At 44.2% G+C, this 19504-nt stretch overlaps 1 protein-coding gene and 1 long non-coding RNA gene across 2 annotated transcripts in view; one reads left to right on the top strand and one right to left on the bottom strand.

Annotated features, from left to right (window-relative positions):
• LOC138515899 (uncharacterized) overlaps nt 1–19504 on the bottom strand; it is a 313242-nt gene that overhangs the window by 33102 nt on the left and 260636 nt on the right. The gene's annotated exons all lie outside the window — the stretch shown is intronic.
• The window catches only part of LOC138515898 (alcohol dehydrogenase 1-like), a 275051-nt gene continuing 270235 nt past the window's right edge, over nt 14689–19504 (top strand). The window contains exon 1 of the mRNA XM_069630661.1: nt 14689–14870. Coding sequence (XP_069486762.1) covers nt 14853–14870 — 18 coding nt within the window. The 5' untranslated portion in view covers nt 14689–14852. The remainder of the gene's footprint in view (nt 14871–19504) is intronic.

Raw genomic sequence — 19504 nt, 5'->3', positions numbered from 1 at the left:
GGTGGATTGTTTGTGGTACTCATGTTTGGGCACAGTTGAAAAACACACATAGAAAGATAACATTCAGGTATTATATTAGCAGATTACAAACTAAGGGAGTCATTTAGACCTGCGCAGATGTTTTTTAATGAAATACAACAGGAAAACGTCACTACAGCCATCAGTGGTATTTCTGAAAATCTGTCCAATTCAGAGTTTAACACCGGGTGACGGTTGTATTTTTCGAACAACTCTTCAGGTATTTTAGAAATACCACATCTGTTGGTGGTAACGAAAAAGGTGGGGTTTTCAACCATTTCTACCTTGAATGTAAAGGTGCAATTAGATTTTTATATGCACAAAAGGATCCATTCTGGCCATTGGTATGCATTACATCCCTTAGCATGGCCCTTTGTAAAAACGTTGTTAATTAAATGGGAAGGCAGTGCCTGCAATTCCCTTCGGTACAGTAAAAAAAGGTTTTAAAAAAAATTGAGGCCAATTTAGCTTTTCCAATCCTCTTAGGCGGAGATAAAAATAGCCAGATTTTCAGCAGAAAGTCTGTGTAAAATACTGCTGGCAGTATTCCCATGGAATTCTGCTTGTGGTATTTCATTAAGCCCTGAATTAGGCAGACAGTAACGTCTGCGGTATTTGCCAAATACTGCAGATTTTAGCATTACCAACCAACTCTGAATGACCCATTAAGTTGTTCATTTTTTTTGTCTTGTGGAGAAAGTGCTTATCTGTCCAAAAAAGACACACCCAGGTTTCAATAAAGACTTTGCTAATATTTTGTCAGGTTGCTTTATCATGTGAATCTGTGCTTTAAAAGCCAGTTTATTTTGAAAAGTGTAATAGTTCAGCCCTTGATTAACAACTTTGCAGAAAGTGTTTTGTTGGTTCAAATACTTTTATTTATTCATTTATTTACCTTTCTATAGCGCACAAAACCCAGAGGTGCACAAAACCCAGAGGCAAATACTGAAGATGGAATATGAGAAGATGAAGTCTCTTCCGCTTTCTACATTTGAAATTGTGGAACCAGGAAGATAGAGCTTACATTTCTGCCTTCCGCAATAGACACATTATGCATTCCTAAGAAAATCAATGTTCATCACTGTGCATTGTTTTCCTTTCCTGTCTGTATGGAAAGTATCACTCATAAAGGTTTATAATCTATAGTGTTAGTCCATAAATAAATATCAACCATTTATATATTGTATACTGGTGCGGAGGCAGTATGCCAGGTGAGACCGTTATGTTGTGGGGTTGAGGTGGTTGGAGAGGGTGCCAGTGGCATTTGTGTTGTGCGGTGGGAAGGCGGTAAGGAAGGTATGTGTTATTTGTCATGTCAGCAGGTGTTTGACTCTTAGAACAAAGCCAGTATTGAGCTTGGTCAGACTCTCGGATGTGGCAAGGAATTACCATCCCTGGTCTTGGTTTAAGATACAGAAGTTGCTAACTTGAACCAAGACCAGGGATGGTAATTCCTTGCCACATCCGAGAGTCTGACCAAGCTCAATAGTCCAGACTTCAGTCTATGGACCATAGATGTGCTTGTGTGCTCAATGGGGAACAAGAATAATCTACCAAAAGTAACTGTTGTCCTGAAGATGGCCCAATATTCATCTTTGTGACCAATGCATATTCTGATTTACTGTTATGCACAAAGTTTTTTAAGTTCTAGTATTCCCCTGTTAGAACAGATGAATGATGACTAAATGGTTTGATTGAAAATGTATTTAGTTTGTAATGTTTTTTAAGGTATTTTTACGAGTATTAAAGAGATAGAATTTTTGTATTCAGTTGCATTTCTGCGCAATTTTTCCCAACAAGGCGAAAACCTTACTAACAAAGTGTACAGGTTAACCTTTATCTTCACCTGTGATCTATACAGGACTAAAAGAGAGGGGTAGTCGATCTGTTTCCCATAAATTAATTTCTAAACTGGGACATGAGGGAACCTGGGCTCAAATCACAGCTTTCCCATGTATCCTTTTACTGGGTTTGTACTTGGGTGAGGTTCCCTAGGGCCTGAGTCTCAAAGAAACTCAAAACATAACTGAAAGATGTGTTGTATAAAAGGAAATTAATTTCTACTTTATATACTAGAGAATGTGTTGGTGAGTGGGGAGGATGGTATTGAGTTTAGTTGCTTTGGAAGTTGGAGCCGCTGCGTTGTTGGCTAGGGCTACTGTACCCTGAGCCAGAAAATTGTACTTGCCCCCAGGCCAAAGGTTGCCAGTCCTCCCGAGCCAGAGGATGACAACCCATCTGCATCCCTCCATACTTCCTTCCAGTCTTTTATAAGACCGGGATGGTGATTGGTTTTCTAAACTGACTATGCATGACCATCACCCCCCTTGCCTGTTTGTTAAGTGATTTGTTGTTATTTGTGTCCGCTGTTTGTGCTATGTCCGTCTTTTTGATATGTAACTTGTATGATTTATGTTAGGTGCCCTGATGCCTGCGGGCTTTCGTTGGTATATAAGCATGCAAATAAATAAATAATATGCATTGGTTTATCGAGTGTAAGGTTTGTTTTGTGTGTCCCGATCTGTTCGTCTTTTGATAAAGCTTTGCTTGTAGTGGGAACTTGTTATTATCTGCGCTGTGCATTGGTTGGTCGTAATTAGAGTCTTAATTAGCCTAATGGTCGGCGCTGAGTGTGAAGAGATGCACAGCTGCAGTGTTCCATAGTGCTTAGAAATCTAACTAAGAGCAAATGTCTGCAGTCCAGCTGTCTGGCTCTTGCTATGATGGTACAGCATTGAATGTGGCTTCCCATTGTTTCCCTTCCCTCTGTGTTGAGCATCTCACAAACTCTTGCGGTTTGTCTCTCCACGACCGACATGCTTATAGTTATCTTCCTTCTGTAGTTTTAATTCTGACTTTTTGTCATGTTTTTACAAAACAGCGACAAAAAGGAGGTTTTCTACTCTTATCTACTCCCTCTGCAGGGGCATGCCTTGTGTTGTAGTCCCAGATCATATTTGTAGATAAAGAAGACTCATTTTGCATCTCTGAATGGTCAGTGAATCCAGAGGATGACACTCCTTCAACCCTCTGGTGGCAGATCAGGAAGCGGCAGGACCAACTGAGTACATTGTTGCTCGGCCCGTTCATATGAGGGATGTGGAGTTTATCCAATTCATCATATGGGATATTGCGCCTACCTCTGCTGTCCTGGTGCCTAGATGTGGGGAGTTGGTGGAGGGTCGCAGCTACCCCCCCTTCCTGTGGCCCAGCACCAGTGGCTCCACTGTGCCCTTTCCTGTTGTCATGCTATCAATGGAGTGTTTGGACACCAGCATCCTGACCATCCCCCGTCGTTTAAAGTCTTGTTGGTCTCTTCCACCATGTTGTTGTGGTCATCCACTGCAGTGACCTTCTTCACAACACGCTGCCAGAATTTCCTCTTCAGTCTTGGCACTCTGTGCCCCAAGCAAGCAGGGGGCCTCCTTGATTATTTTGGCCACTATTACAGTGAGTTCCTCATCAGAGAACTTGACTTTCTTTGCACATACATCCCCACTGAATATCACCGAAGCACTTTGCTGCTCATATTGGCTAGATGGCGATGTAAGGGCTATATTCAGATGGATTGTATTACTTTCAAGGCAGTTCCCCACCACTGCTGCCACAACCCAATGCTGCTCCCCACATTATCGGCATATGTGGGGTTACACTGCAGCTCACAGCTGCTCATTGTGGTTGATGGATGCACTGACTATCACCACTTCATAATTAGAGTGAGTCTGAGACAATATGTGCTGGGGATCAAAAAGTAAGTGCCAGGGCTGAGCCCTGGAAAACACCCCCACAAGTTACCACAAGTTAAGGACTGGGTTTCCGCAAACTATTCATCGACCTCTCTCAATTGTGTGCTATAAAAGGGCTCAGGCATCTATGTTGGTCCGCTGCCTCCCATCTCCTTGATTTGCCCATCTGCCAAATTCCACCTAGCGAAACCCTCTACCATGCCTCCTATGCCACATCCATTTCCCTGAATCAGTGCCTGCCCCTTCCACTCCTGCCCCTCCTAGCTTGTCTGCCCCTTACAGAGGGGATTCACTTCTCCATACCCCCTGTTGTCGACCTTGCAACCCCCTTCCAGCGGCTCCACAATCCCCACCCGCCATCCGATCCCTGTGATTCCCGCCCCAATGGCTCGTAAGTAAATACGCGTCGTATCCCCCCTCCGTTCACATCTGCCTCCCTCAGTGGGGCGCTCTGCTCCAGCTCCGACTCCACCCCATAACCACCTCATCATGTCCCTAATTAGTACTTTGTACTAGGCAGGGCGGAATGTGTCTTGCAGCCCACTTTAGTGCTGGGCGAAGGACCTTTTCCCTGCATTCATTTGTGAGTGATTAGAGGGAAGTACTTTGCCCCTTCGACTGCCCTTTTGAATTCTCTCACTCACACGTTTCCCCTTCCCTACGCTTCGCACAGCTGCTCTGTCTGACCATTTGACATTTTGCTTTGGATTGCATTTGGGGACAATGGGATGCCCCTAGGTCTGGCCAGAAGAGCAGAGAGTTCCTTAAAAATGCGATGCACATTGCGTATTAGGAATGACTGGTTCCTTCGCCAAATAGTAATGAAAGGTCATCAGGCCTTGGCTCGGTGATCATACGCAGGTGCTGCTAACTATTTACTGTGTAATGTGGACAGGTGAGTGTCGTATACGTTCTTGAGTGAGAGGACGTTGAAGAATGTGAAGTATAGGGGTGGGCTGTTCCTTAGTTTGTGATTAACTACTCCTGCCCATGTGTCTTGGAGGAAGTTGCGTGATCCGCAGATTGTGGACTGATCAGAAGGGTCAGTTCAGAAATTGGAGGGGGGTGGGGCGGACTTGTCTATTTGTAGAGGGAGGGTGGGGGGCCGGACACTTCAATATTTGACAAGCATTTTCAAATGTGTTTGGCACACTGAAGAAAGCACAGAAGCCACTCGTCTGCAGCTGCACTCTGGGATATTCTGAGGAGCTTGAAAAAGACTTGAGCACAACATAGTGGAAGACATTGACATTTATTAGTGTGCCAATCCTAGAGGCCTGCAGCTCATAGCCACATAGGGGAGACATTCTTGATGCTGCCCCACCTGCAAAAAGACGTATTTGGTCACAACATTGATAAGCAGGCAAAATGGTGTCTGGTCAATCCATCGAACACCAAAGCATCTAATTCCAAACCATTGAATTATATGCAACGAAATTCCATTCCATCGAATAGCCATTTTGTTGTATATAAATCGATGGATCCATTGAAATTAGTGGGATTAGGGTTGGGGCTAGGGTTAGATTAGGGGTTAGATTGGGGTTAGGGTTGGGCTAGGGTTGGGGCTAGGGTGGGTTAGATTAAGGGTTACATTGGGTTAGGGTTGGGGCTAGGGTTAGATTAAGGGCTACATTAGGGTTAGGGTTGGGGCTAGGATTTGGGCTAGGGTTAGATTAAGGGTTACATTAGGGTTGGGGTTGGGGCTATGGTTAATTAAGGGCTACATTAGGGTTAGGGTTGGGGCTAGGGTGTGGGCTAGGGTTAGATTAAGGGTTACATTAGGGTTAGGGTTGGGGCTAGGGCTAAGGTTAGGGTTGGGGCTAGGGTTAGGGCTATGTTTAGATTAGGGGTTAGATTGGGGTTAGGGTTGGGGCTAGGGTTTGGGCCAGGGTTAGATTAAGGGTTAAATTAGGGTTAGGGTTGGGGCTAGGGCTAAGGTTAGGGTTGGGGCTATGGTAACATTAAGGGTTACATTAGGGGTAGGGTTGGGGCTAGGGTTAGGGTTGGGGCTAGGGTTAGATTAAGGGTTACATTAGAGTTAGTGTTGGGGCTAAGGTTAGTGTTAGGGTTGGGGCTAGGGTTAGGGTTAGATTAAGGGTTACATTAGGGTTAAGGTTGGGGCTAGGGTTAGGGTTGGGGCTGGGGTTAGAGTAAGGGTTACATTAGGGTTAGGGTTGGACCCTATTGTAACCAATTTTCAGTCTAAACTGAAGTCTCATTGTGCCTAAAGAGAATATGGTGCTGCTGAATGGGGAGTGATTGAGTATGGAAATGTTTTCAAGCTAGGAGTTACGAGTTAAAGTCCTATTACCACCTTCTCCATCTTCCTGCCAAAGTATATTTTCAGTGAAGTAAAATCTGCGACGAGGAAAACCTGGGCTCAGCAGAATGAAGATTATAGTTAAATAGTTAGCCAGTTCCCCCGTGAGTTGGGTCATTTGAATCCTGATGTTTTTAACAACATTTCTCAACTCAAGGCAGGATCGGAATGTACTATAGTTCACGGGATACATTTTTTACTGCTGAAATCTTCAATTCACTATAAGCTTTCTGAGTGGATGTTGAGTGCTCTGTGGTGTGCTCGCAGGTTTTTATATCCCTTGTATCTCAGCGCACTAAGTTATGTGTAGCTAGACGGGCTGTTGAACTCTTACCCGGGTTGTTAAGGTTACTACTTTTTACTCCTGGGCACTGGGGAACTGAGGCTCATGGGTGCTGGTTTCACTAAGACGAAAGGTGGATGCTGGCACTGGTACCCCTCTAGGGTGTCAGTCTGTGTGCCAATGATCATAGGCCTGCACAGTTACGATGCGGTGGTGAGTCGGCTTTTGTGGGTACTGAGGTGATAATCGGATGCTGGAGGGTGCTGTTGGAACATCCTTTTGAGTGTTTTCATATGTGTAAATGGCTAGTTTTTGCTATCTAGTTGTCATGGATGCTTTAGTGGGGCAGTATATATATAGTATGGTGCTAATTATATGCTGAGCAGATTTTGTTTTGTGGAATCATTGCTCCTGTCCTAGACATTTAGTCAATTTTGACATACATTGGCCATTGGCACATGTTTATTGTAGGCCTTGTTTTCTTTAGTGTCTGTGGCAGTGGGACTGGAATCAGGATTTCTGATAATATGGGCTTCTTGAAGTTGTTCACTAGAATTCCTCTCTTCATCCAGTCCCCTCTAGCTGGGTTGGGTCATGTTCATGACATTTAGTTGTGTTACTGATGGAGCTTTAAATTTGCAATGTGATTCTTGTTTTATGATGACATTGACTGATACTTCACATTGCAATGTTGGGGTGATGTGGGGGATGCTAGCTGCATTTATGTGACACATCAGTTTGAATGCCTTGATTTTCTCTGAGACATCATCAGTGGTTGATGGTTATATCAGAGGCATGTTTGGTGTTTTCCTTGTGCATGGTGTTTCATTTTGTTCATGATGGTAGTTTATGTTGTTTTACATTGTTGATCTAATTGGGGCTGTAATACTGTTGATTCAATCTGGTGATTGATTACTTGTGGCTTTTATTTGTTCCATGCTTCATTTATTTTTGCACTCTCAATGTAGTGTCATTTCTCAGTTGTGGTGTGTGGTTTTTAGGATGGAGGGGCAGTCTTGAATTTATGCTGGGGATACGGTTATGGGAGAGACCAGCTTGCTTCAAGTGTGTGTTATGGCCTTGTGGCGAGGCGGTGTGTTTATGTATGGGTTGGAATGTGGTGGCGGAACAGTTGTGGTTTAACGTTGAGGTTATTGCTGTGGATATTGAGTTTTTGATGTAATTTTAATCGAGTTAACTTTAAGGTTGCCGTTTTTTTGGGTTACGGGGGATTTATTGGGAAGTTCAGGTTATTTAGGAGAGGAGTCCAGGGTGTTGGACTGCTTGGAATGTGTTTTAGAATTTTTTTCTATACGCTGTTCTTGTTGTTTTGCATCTGTTTCAGAGGGGGGGTTGGGATTTCCGGTTGGGGGCACAAATAATTTTGAAGGTCGGTTGCAAGGATCACTTTTGCATTGGGTGGGGGTGGATAAACTGTATATGAAATGGGGGATCAAATGCGAGTTGTCTCGTGGAATGTGAATGGTCTGAACAATGTTCGGAAAAAACGGAAAGTTTTGACTTATCTGAATGACTTAAAAGGGGATGTTTATTTTCTCCAGGAGACACACCTGTTAAAGGGTGATTTGGATGGTTTGAGGAAAGGTTGGGTAGGGAGGGCTTATGGTTCATCTTTTGAGACACGGTCAAGGGCTGTGGTTATTCTTATTAGGAAACATGCACCGATTAGGGTGGTTAGAGAAATATGTGACAAGGAAGGTAGAATGGTTGCTATTTTAACTAATATTCAGGGCAAATAAGTGACCTTTTGTAATGTTTATCCTCCAACGTCAGATGATGGTACCTTTTTCAGAAAGGTGGCTCAAGCAATTCAAGACCTTAAGTCTAGTAACATAATCTTGGGGGGGGACTTCAATACAGTTATTGACTCTGCTATGGATAGGAGTAGTACCAGACATTGCAGGAGGATGGACATGCAATCTCAGGCTTTACAGGAACTGCTGGAGGAACATAATCTAAAGGACTGTTTGAGGATTGATAATCCTTCAGTGAGAGAATATACTTTCTATTCCGGCGTACATGCTACGTATTCCAGAATTTACATGGTTTTGATGGCAGGAGACATGTTACAAAACTATAAAAGGAGTAATATGGGTAATATTGTGCTGACTGACCATGCTCATGTTTCAGTGGATTTGAAGTGGAGTTACTCTATGTGTAGATCTAAATCTTGGAGACTAAATACTATATTGTTGGACAATCTGGAGGAGATGAACAAAATTGCAACTGAAATTGACTATTTTGTTGAGGAGAATTGTACTGGAGAAGTTGGATCTGACATGATATGGGAAGCTTTCAAGTGCACGGTTCGAGGTATGTTTATTAGTCTGCCGAGTTGTTTGAAGAGAAAATGGGACAATACACAGAATGTACTGGAGCTGAAGATTAGGGACTTGTCAGGGGTTCTGATGGTGGATCCTACGAAAGTGGACTTGCTTCCTGAGTTAAACAGGCTGAAAAGGGAGTTGAAGGAGCTAATATCTATTAATGTGGATAAGAAGTATTTCCATCAAAAATGTGCTTACTTTGAACATGGGGAGAAATATGATCGCTGGTTAGCGTACAGATTGAGGTTGAGGGAGTCTGAGCGCTCGATCTTTTCTATTACAGACTCCAGTGGTCAGGTCATATTCACTCCAGATGGTATTAATGATGTATTCTGACAGTTTTATGAGGATTTGTATAAGAATGAAACCCATAATGATGCGGTGAATGGAGACTTTCTGGAGGGTATTCAAGATCCAGATATTTCAGGGGAAGAGGCTACTTTACTGGAGCGCGATATCACGGTGGATGAGGTCAAGAAGGCATTATCAAAATTGAATGTTGGTAGGTCACCGGGGCCAGATGGACTGCCAGTGGAATTCTATAGGTGGTTGCCTAATTCTGCGTTGACGCTGTTGACGGACATGTATATGACCTCCAAGGCTAGGGGTATACTTCCTGACACTACTAGACATGCTACTATTTCTGTATTTTTAAAGAAAAGCAGGGATGAATCACTGGCGTCCAGTTACAGACTGATAAGTTTGATTAATGTGGACAATAAGATTTTGGCTAAGATTCTGGCTCTGCGAATAGAACATCTTTTGCCTAAATTGATAGATCGGAATCAGTCTGATTTTGTTAAAGGTAGGATGACGTCCAGTAACATGCGGACACTGCTCTGTACTATCGCGAAAGCGTCAGAGTTGTCTGAAGACTCGGCTGTCCTATCACTTGATGCGGAGAAGGCATTCGATAGAGTTGATTGGCAATTCATGTTTAAAATATTGGATACAATGGGTTTTGGGATTCAGTTCTGTTCTTGGATTAAACTGCTGTGTACTAGGCCTACGGCTGATGTTAAAACTAATGGTCAGAGATCAAAACCGTTTGAATTGGAACGTGGCACGAGACAGGGTTGCCCATTGTCACCTTTGTTATTTGTACTTAGTATTGAACCTTTAGCTATAACGTTGAGAAATGAGGAGGGATAACAGGTCGTAAATTGTTGTGGAATGCAGCAAAGAATTTGGTTATACGCAGACAACTTATTGGTCCTTAAGAACCTTGGAGAGTCAGTGTTGGTTCTTATGAACATTCTCGAGTCCTTTCACCAGTGCTCTGGATACAAGATCAATTGGGCAAAATCGGAGGTTTTACCATTGGTGCCGCTGTGTGACAAACAATTTATTACCAGGTTGGGCTTTAAGTGGTGTGCTGATAAACTACTGTATTTGGGGGTTTGGATTTGATTTTGTCCAATGTTGCTGATTTTGTGAGAGTAAATATGACTATGGTGTGCACTAATTTCAAATTGGAGTTGGAACGATGGTGTTTGTGGAACCTTTCCCTTTGGGGGAAGGTGAACACTTTGAAAATGGTGTCGACTCCTAGAGTAAACTTTGTTCTGAGTATGGTCCCATTAGACATTGAGAAACATTTTTGGCGTGAGTTGGATAGACTCATGCAGGATTTTTTGTGGGATCGCAAACCTCCGCGTCTGAAAATTAGCAAACTGCAATTACCTTTATCTAAAGGTGGGCTGGGGGTCCCTAATTTCAAGGCATAACATCTGGCTTTTATGTCTCGGTATATAGTTGCGTTTTTTAAATCGGAGCATGACGATTGGGTGTGTGCAGAGTCTAGCCATGTAGGTCCTTTTTTGCCTGGGGCTGTGTTGACCAGTAAGCCACGTCAAGCTCAGATGGTAGGCCCACTGACCAGGAGTTTGCGGAACTCATGGGTGGCATTGTGTGAGTGTTTGGGTTTCAAGGCTTTGAAAGATCCGAGTGCTTCAATTTGGCTGAATCCAAGTATTACACATGAGGGGAAAATGTTGTTCTGGCATGATTGGTACCTGGCTGGGGTGCGGTGGATTGGTGATCTGTTCAATGGCTTGAATTGGATGATGGCTAGGGAGCTACAGTTGAAGTTTGACATTCCTACTTTTCGCCTGACAGATTATCGGAAGATCAGGAGGGCAGTGGGGGTTGTGGATATGGAAAAGAAAATCAATACGGATATGCTGGGTTGGGAGCCTGGAGTGAGTGGATGTGGCCTGGTTAGTTATGTTTATAGGCTGGTTGTGTCGAACTATCAGGCTAATGAGGCTTTAAGATTGGATTGGATTCAGAGAATTGGAGAAGATATTTCGGAGGATGATTGGACGTGTATTTGTGCGAATGTGAAGCTGTGTTCTTTGAGTCTTGCAGACAGGTCGAGTCAAATAAAGATCTTGAATAGGACATACTGGACACCTGAGAGAATGATGAAGAGGGGGATGAGTGACAGCTCTGAATGTTGGGCATGTTTCCACCAGGTGGGCACCTTTGAGCATATGTTGTGGGAGTGCTCAAGGGTGAGAGGTCTGTGGTTTGAATTTGACCAGATATGTGAAAAGATTCTTGAAGAGAAGGTTCATATGGATTTTAAGACCATGTGCTGGGTTGTGGGGATTTGTTGGACGACCTAACTACTTCTCAGAAGAAATGGATCTTTTGTGGGTCAATGATGGGGAAGAAGCTAATTTTGAGACATTGGAAAGCATCTACCCCTGTTACTATTGAGGAATGGATTGCTGAGAGCACATTCTCTAGCAGATATGGAGAGAGTGCTGTATCAGAGAGAAAAGAAAGATGCATTATTTAATAAGATCTGGGGCAAATTTCTGTTACTGTATTAGATTTGTTTAATTGATTGTATTGTGGCTTCAGGGGGAAGGGGGAGTTTCTGATTTATATAGTTAAGTTGATTGGCTGTGATTATTGCATGATGTTTATATTTTATTGTACATATGTTGTTATGATGTGATCTTTTTAAAATAAATATTTCAAAGATATACTGTTTGACCTTTGAGATATAGATTTGTGAAAATGCTGCTTTTTGATTCCCCTTCATGAGGGGTGGGAAACCGGATCGCGCGGCCAGTGATTTTGCTGCTGGTACAAGCAACACAGCATAGATCAGCACTTTCCACTAGTGCATCATCAGGGAAGCAGCTCACCAGCACCCTCCCCTGACACCATCCCCTGCGTCTCCAAGCAGTGCCACCATATTTGGCGCTTCAGCTGCTGCTCTCACCAGTTCGTTGGGGATGATGCCCTACTCATGTGAGGTTTACAAGTACCAATTAACATAACATAAAATGCCATAAAATGCTAATTGGATCTTGAAATGAGTCATCAAAAGTTTAACTGCTTCTTTAAAACAATCATCTGTACAGTCGAGCGGTCCGTGCTCGATGAGGCGGCCCGGTGTTTCAGGGCGGCCTCCGGCAAATGATCACACGCACAACGGCCAGTAGAATAGGTGCGTCTTTATTCCACGCCGGTATATGTCATACTAACTTTTCCCACAGCCCCCATGCCATGTCCCGCCCCCACCCTATCGCAACGTCACTTCCCCTCATGTCCCGGCCCGACTGTGGGCCGTCCCACAGAACGATGCGGGAGGGCACGGAGCCCACACAGTCACAAAGTGACATCATCCTTGTTATAATGTTTTGATGATTCTATAGTTGGCAGGGGAATATTAAGGCCACATATCCACAGAAAATAAAGCAAGTGATTTCTTCCTGTAGTAAAGCGATGGACAAATGCACACAGCCAAAATCATTACTGAACCGATTTCATCTTGCCTGTCAAACATTACAGTGAGCTGTGTTTCTATGGGTCAGCATTCGGCAAAGGTACCTCACCTCGGCAGTGGCTGCTTTTCTGGCTTTGCCCCTGGTGGTGGTGCTGGCTGGTGACTGTCCTATTGTCCTCGCTGTACTGGGTGCCCGGCTGCATCACTAACGGAATTGTGAGGCACAAATCAAGTCACATGCCAGCATTGACTGAGAGTTACACGCCTGCATATCGGCGTACTACATGCTGGCCATGTACCATTAGAGAAAGTGAAAGTGCCTAGCTGAACAAGGCACTGCATGTACGTGCAGAGGTGAAGAAGCTCCAGAGCCGTGTGTACCACATAAAAGCCAAACCATCATACAGCTCAAATGTCCTCATTCCACGTAGGAGTAGGTTATCCCTTCTGTTTTCATGTTCTTGCGTTCTGGGATTTGCAGTCCAGAATTTAACTTGGGAAAGCAAACTACAAGTTCCAGAATGCAAATAATAAAATCAGGACTGGGTGACATGCCTACTCATGTATGTGATGGGAAAACTAGAACGCTCCATGCCACTAATACTGGCACATATGTGTGCCCATACATGAATGCCTGCAGAACGAGTTACCTGTTCTCTTTATCATGGCTGCCTGGATGCTGCCCACAACATATGCCCGAGCCAGCCCTTTGCTGCTGCAGTGGGGCAGGTTAGTATAATAACAGAACAGCGCCAAGGTCAGGCAAGTTGAGTGGAGCAGTGCTTCTCAGGCCCGCAAGAATGTCGGCACAGTCACCTTGACGGTCATTGCATCCATTGACCCAGCAGTGTCGTTGTGCCTCAAGAGGTTCATGAGTAATAATCAGCTGGCTTAGGATGCACTGTTCTGCTTAATGTGTGACTATATCTGACTAACAGTAAAAATAATAAAGTTGCCAAAACACAACATCATAGTCAAACTGAGTTTTAGGCCCCGTATCATAGAATTGGCACAGAAAATAGGGCACTTGCGTGCCAAACTGTGTGCGCAATCCTGTTAGTCGATCCATGGAATGGAATGCACAGGATTTTCCTTGGACTTGTGTGGATTTTGCAGCGCCCTGACACGCCCCTGCGAGCCGTCGAGTGCCTTGCGCGAGACACCACGGAAAGCTTGGGTGTGACTTGCACAGAGGGCGAAAATGGGGAAGAACAAGCGAAAAAGTGGGCATTATGAGGGACGGCACGCACGCAGTCCATCGCATGCCCACTATTGCGCAGAACAATACGTATTCAGGAATCTGATTGCGCAGCCTCCCGGCGGGTAAATGGCCACACAAAGCACTCATGCTATTCACCACCTGAAGGCAGGCGTACAGACACTTGCGCATAGGAATCACTCTGCAGAGGTAAGATCAGTGTCGTATTTAGGGTTGCGTGCTGGCAGCCGGGCTTCCGATCTAACGTAGGGGTGCTTGTACACAGTGTAGCGGGGTGCAGGAATGGTTTACAGGGCTTTGCACACAATTTTTCAGAATTTTACCCAAGTTACGATAAATAGTACGCATGTTTTTTGGGGGGGCCGGTAACAGTTACGGCAACCCCCATGCAAGGTCACCGAGATGCAGGTTGCGGGGACCCCCTCAGTGATTTCAGGGAGCATGTATTTGCACCCAGGGAGCACGCAAATGTGGCTGTTTCTGGCAGTTTCTGATTTTCATGGGGCCGTGTCAGGAGCATTCTGGCCGCGACTTGCGTATGCAGTTACTTTGCGCAAACAATTCCATGAATACGCGTAGCACGCAGAAAAACGTCTGAGTGCAGGATTGCATAGTGACGTTCACGCCAGGCGGGTGTTGCAGGATTTATGTGCCCTTTTCCATTAATTCGGCCATTAATCATTAAGTGCTGGAGCTCAGAAATAAATCTTATGGCTCAACCCTGGCAGACACCCGAATAATGAACCAATGATTCGGACCCAGACGCTTGGAAACACCAGCCTTGCCAACTCTGTGCCTGGATTATTGCAATGTCATGTGTCGCGCCTTAGCATAAAGTCCGCCAAACCCAGCCATGAATGAAGTATTTAAACACAGGGTTTACTTTTGCAGATTAGCAGATAAACCATCGCCGACACGAGTAAGTGAACTTTGAGCATAGACCTGGCACCATTTGTTTACAGATCATGCTTCTCTGCTGCCTGCGTTCTCTTCCGGGATATCGTTAGAAAGAACCTTGTTAATGAATGGGAGGTAACTTTTGGGTGCTATAAATTCATTTGCTTTTGGGAGGGGCAATTCGCCATCTTGTGCAAATCGGTCCAGTGTACACGGGAGCGTTCATTAACTTGTGCATCTGACACAAAGGGCCAGAAGCTTCTAGAAAGAGGCGCCATGGAGACCGCGGGGAAGGTAAGTCAGGGACACATGTTAAGTAATGCAGTTGCCATGTGAGTTAATGTAACATAATGCTCTTAATTCAGGTAGATCTGATTTAAACATTTGCGTGTGATTTATTGGACAGCGTTGCAATAATAATACAGAGCTTTAGTTATAAACAATTAGGAAAAGTCGCGACCCTTATTTGTATTTCTTGAGTTTATAACGCACTTCCATGAAATTGCTGAACAAAAATAGGAACTTTACAAAATAAGTGAATAATGTAAAACGACACCGACCAGAACAGATCACCATCTGGCACCGGTAGTATAGCTCATTGGCAACGCGCTCGTCGTGGAAGCAAAATGACGCAGCTCAACACAAGTTCGAATCCCGGGTCTGCGCTTAGAAACCTAACCAATTATACAATAAAGTAGAGAAAAGATGAAATTTAAGATTGGAACAAAAAGAGCAAGGGTGGCAACAAAGGCAAAAGATTCTTGTGTTTGGGGGAAAGAAGTGAGAATAACCAGAAGCAGACCTGTCACATGGGGTTTCAGAACAGTATGAAGAACTCGGAGCATAAAGATTGAAATGGTCTACAGAGCCAAGAGAAGACAGACGAGGCTCAAGATTGTACACAAATGCGAAGTCTATACAAAGAAAATGGAAAAGAAGCTGTGAGTTGAAGGAAAACCAATAGAGGAAAAGAAGAGAAGGTGTAACTGGAGTGCAAGATAACAAGGCAGAGTTATAAATAGAAAGAACAAGATAAAAATAAAGAAAAGGAATAAAAAAAATAGGGAAAGGAATAAAACATTCAGTAGCGTTCTACAGTAGAGACAGAGAAAGTGAAGGAGGCAGAAGAAGGGAAGAACAGCAATTTTCAAACTTTAAGATGTAAAAAATAAGAGTGCATCTAAGATTGAATAGCGAGTAAACCCTCCGTAAGAGTGAAGTGCAAAGAATCAGAAATGGAAGAAAAAGACACAAAGATCTGTTAGTCTAAGAAACGCCAAAGGACGCAACAATAAAGAAGTGTGGGGGTAGTATAAAGAGAGAAGAGATTGGGGTACAGGTCCTGAGCCAGCCAGTATGCAGGAGCTGAAGAAAGAACAAAGCCAAGAGTTTTCGCTCTTGTGTAGGCATGAGATAGGCATTTTCCAGGTCATAACAACAGCTGACAAAGGCTGTTAGTACCTTGGCATAGTGTTGCAGTGCCTATCTAATGCTTACACAACGGGCAACAGTGTTGGCTTTGACAATTCTTGGTTTTGACAGGAATTCCATGCAAGGGATGTTAGTCCAAAAACATAATCTAGAAGTAAAGTGGCTGAAGGCACATTTGGTTAGAATATTTTGATTAACGAAATATAATGCAATGAAGCTATTACCTTTCAGATGGCTGATTAGAAATAACACGGGCATCCACTTAAAAGCATAGAGCTAGCTCAAAGAGATCGGACGGGGTGGTGTTCTCTGCAGGTATGATTATGTTTAGAGCAGAAATTGCCACAGGCTCTAGCATGGGCAAGAGCAGTCAATGGGTGGGTAAAAAGCCAAACAACACTGATAGGCTGTGTACCCCTCCTCACATCCGATCTCTCCCCTAACTTCACATCCCATGCACAGATAGTGTATGGTTGTACACAGCACTTACAGTGTCACATAATAACCACAACCAATGACACACATGTTGTTACAGAATTGTGATAAAGTATCGATGCGGCACAATACACAGCCAAATAATGCTTGGAGGGTATTTCTTGGATTCATAGAATGGTCTGAAAGATTACAGGTGTGGGTAGATACCAGTGCTTGAAATGCAAAAATGCATTTGTACAGCCAACAAGTCTGACTACTTTGTGTGTCAATTTAGAGGGGCACACTTTTCTGTAATGCCTCCACGGAATGAAAAAGGCTTACCCTCTATATCTGCAAAGCCAGTTCTAATGGCTTTGCTAAGGCCTATTATTGTAGATTTGCACTTGAAGAGACTTACTAATGCACCCACGTCATATGGTCTGCCATATGGCTGACCTCCCTATTTACTTTGCAGCCTCATTTGTTTCAAAATTTCTCTGACCAGCACCCAATAAGCGTGCTCCAGAAATCAGCTATGCCTCGTGGGCATAGACATGAACCACTGTTTCCTGGATTAAACACTGCTGCTTTCCTCCTGCAAATCATGTTATATATTTAGTTATTATGTATTACAAAGGGTTGAGTGAAGGGAACTGAGTTGATGGACAGTCCTTTGAGAATAAACCTGGTCCACCTAACCTTGAAATTGTTGAGTTATGTTTCAAGAAACCACTTAATTGGTAAGAACTTAGAAGGATAAGCAACATGCCAGCTTTCAACCAATCTAGAATGGACAGGACTTTTAGCATCTCATCTGTCTGCTTTTTCGTTTGCAAGGACTATGAAAGCTTCCCACTCATTTGCTGAGGGAAAAACACTGTCAGTAAATACCACCAAAACTGTAATGTGGTCCTCAGTAATATAGGAATTGTTTGCAAATATTGGCTGTTTTTACCTTTACCGCCATAGCTGTAATAAGTCCCTACTGCAGAATTCCAACTTGGGATTGCAGGCTGCTCTCTTGTCAGAGACACGGGTTTTACATGTGTAGCTATCCACCCCTTGCTATCAGACCCTGAAGGGATGCACCGGGCCTGCAGCACATGTTTTGTGCCCCATTGAATTACACCATTTTGCAAAAACAGTCTTGTTGGGACAAACTCCCAGGTATGCCAGAGGGTCACTAGGATTTCACAGACTCTCGGACGGCCCAACACCGTCCACAGGACAAAGGGAGGACTCAGTCGACGGCAAGTTCAAACTGCGGTTTATTAAAAACAAAACCAACAGGGATCAGCACAGGGACAGAAGAAATCCGTTAACGTCTTAACTTATCCTGGCTCGCAGGCCAGTTTTGTACCCTAATTACATCAGAGTGATGTCACAACCTGGGCCCTTCTCCAGAAAACCTATCAGACCACTGGATTGGGTACTGAGTAATATACCACCTATAGTGGACATGTCAAGTGGCTGGCCTGGTCCATCACCAAGTCACTATCTATAACAATGTTGCAGTGTGAGGGTCTTACCATTGGTTCTTGCCCGTTGCTACCCACCCCTAGGATATGGAACTGTGGCTGGCTGGAGCTGACATCCCCAGGCATGTGCTGCAAAGGGTCTCAGTTCTCAATGTACCTTTTCAAGGTAATAAGAATGACTATGTGTCTCCATTGTAACTTGTGTGTACCAGTTTAGCCTATGAGAGTGCTCCTTTCGTTCAGTGCAACATTTGTCTCACATTGTAACATCTTTGTTGCAATCTTTTGTCTGGTAGCCTGAGATCGGCTTCCTTTCCCAGCACTGGTCACCGTCCATTGTCTGCGCTGCTTGGGTCACGTGTTCCGAGACCATGATTTTGAGCTGTGCAGCTCTGAATTATGAGGACTTATTCATATTTACTGCAGCTGGTGCTAGTGTCGTTCAGGGAATGGAATGTCATCCGTATCTTGTGACCTTGTCAGCGGGTCCTCTCTCACACCTCTTGCTCTTGTCCAGCATCAATTCAACTCAGCCCAGCTCTTGCTAGGAGGCCTGTGGCCTGCTGTACTTTTCCTAAACCATTATTATGCAGTTTCTAAGATGTTTGTGCTATACTACGTTCTACATAGGTTAGTCACACTTGGTTCTGTCAGTGTCATGATCCATGCCCCTGACCCCCTCAGGTATAACAGCCCACTGGCAGCAGTGGGGCTAAAGCCCTTCACACTGGCCCCAAGGGCCTTAAAACTCCATCAAACGCATACATGGAGTTAGTCCTGGCGCCTTTGGCACCAGGCTCATTATCAGGAATAAAGTAATACCAGTTTTGGACCTTAATCCAACATGGAGGCCTATTACACAGCTCAGTTATTTAGAACCAAGCCATGCGGTCTAGTATTTTGGGTGTGGATGGGCCTGGAACTACTTGACCTGGAACTACTTGACCTGGAACTACTTTACCTGGGCTATTCAAACCACACCCAAACAGCAAAACACGCTTCACTGTGTCCAGCTCCTGCTCATCTGCTTCTCCGGCGGCCCGATCCTGAAGCCCTAGATCCGGATTCTGTTAATAACCTGGAAAAACAAGAACAGGATTAGCGAGCAAGAACACTTACCTGTGAAGTAACCGGCCTTGAATCCATCCTGCGCTTCGCTTACCTCAGCCATCTCTGGAGTTCGCTGCAATCTGCAAAGGTAAAGAAACAAAGACAGAATTAATAACAATTCTTACCTGGGCAAGCAGCGAGTCCTGGCAACACCCTGCACTTCTCTTACCTCGTCCATCTCTGAGTTTCACTGCAACCTGCAAGGGAGAAGGAACAAGGTCAGCATTAACAAAGCACTTACCTGGGCAAGCATCGCTTCGATCGCTCGTCACTCTGAAACATCACTGCAACCTGTACAAAGAAGAGAAGAGAACACAGGTTAGCAATTAACACCAATAAACAGCACAGCACTCCGCGCATCAATAACTCACTGTGGTCTTTGCCTTTGGCGCGGCAACTCCAAGATTGCAACCATCCATGTGAAAACAAAAGAGACATTGTTAGGGAACAGCGTAGTGGAGTAAGATGCATAGAAGACAGAGAAAATGGAGGGAA

This window comes from Ambystoma mexicanum, chromosome 6q (genome assembly GCF_040938575.1).
Source record: "Ambystoma mexicanum isolate Mex_15411 chromosome 6q, UKY_AmexF1_1, whole genome shotgun sequence".
Classification (NCBI taxonomy): Eukaryota; Metazoa; Chordata; class Amphibia; order Caudata; family Ambystomatidae; genus Ambystoma; species Ambystoma mexicanum.
This window is presented reverse-complemented; position numbering and strand designations above follow the sequence as displayed.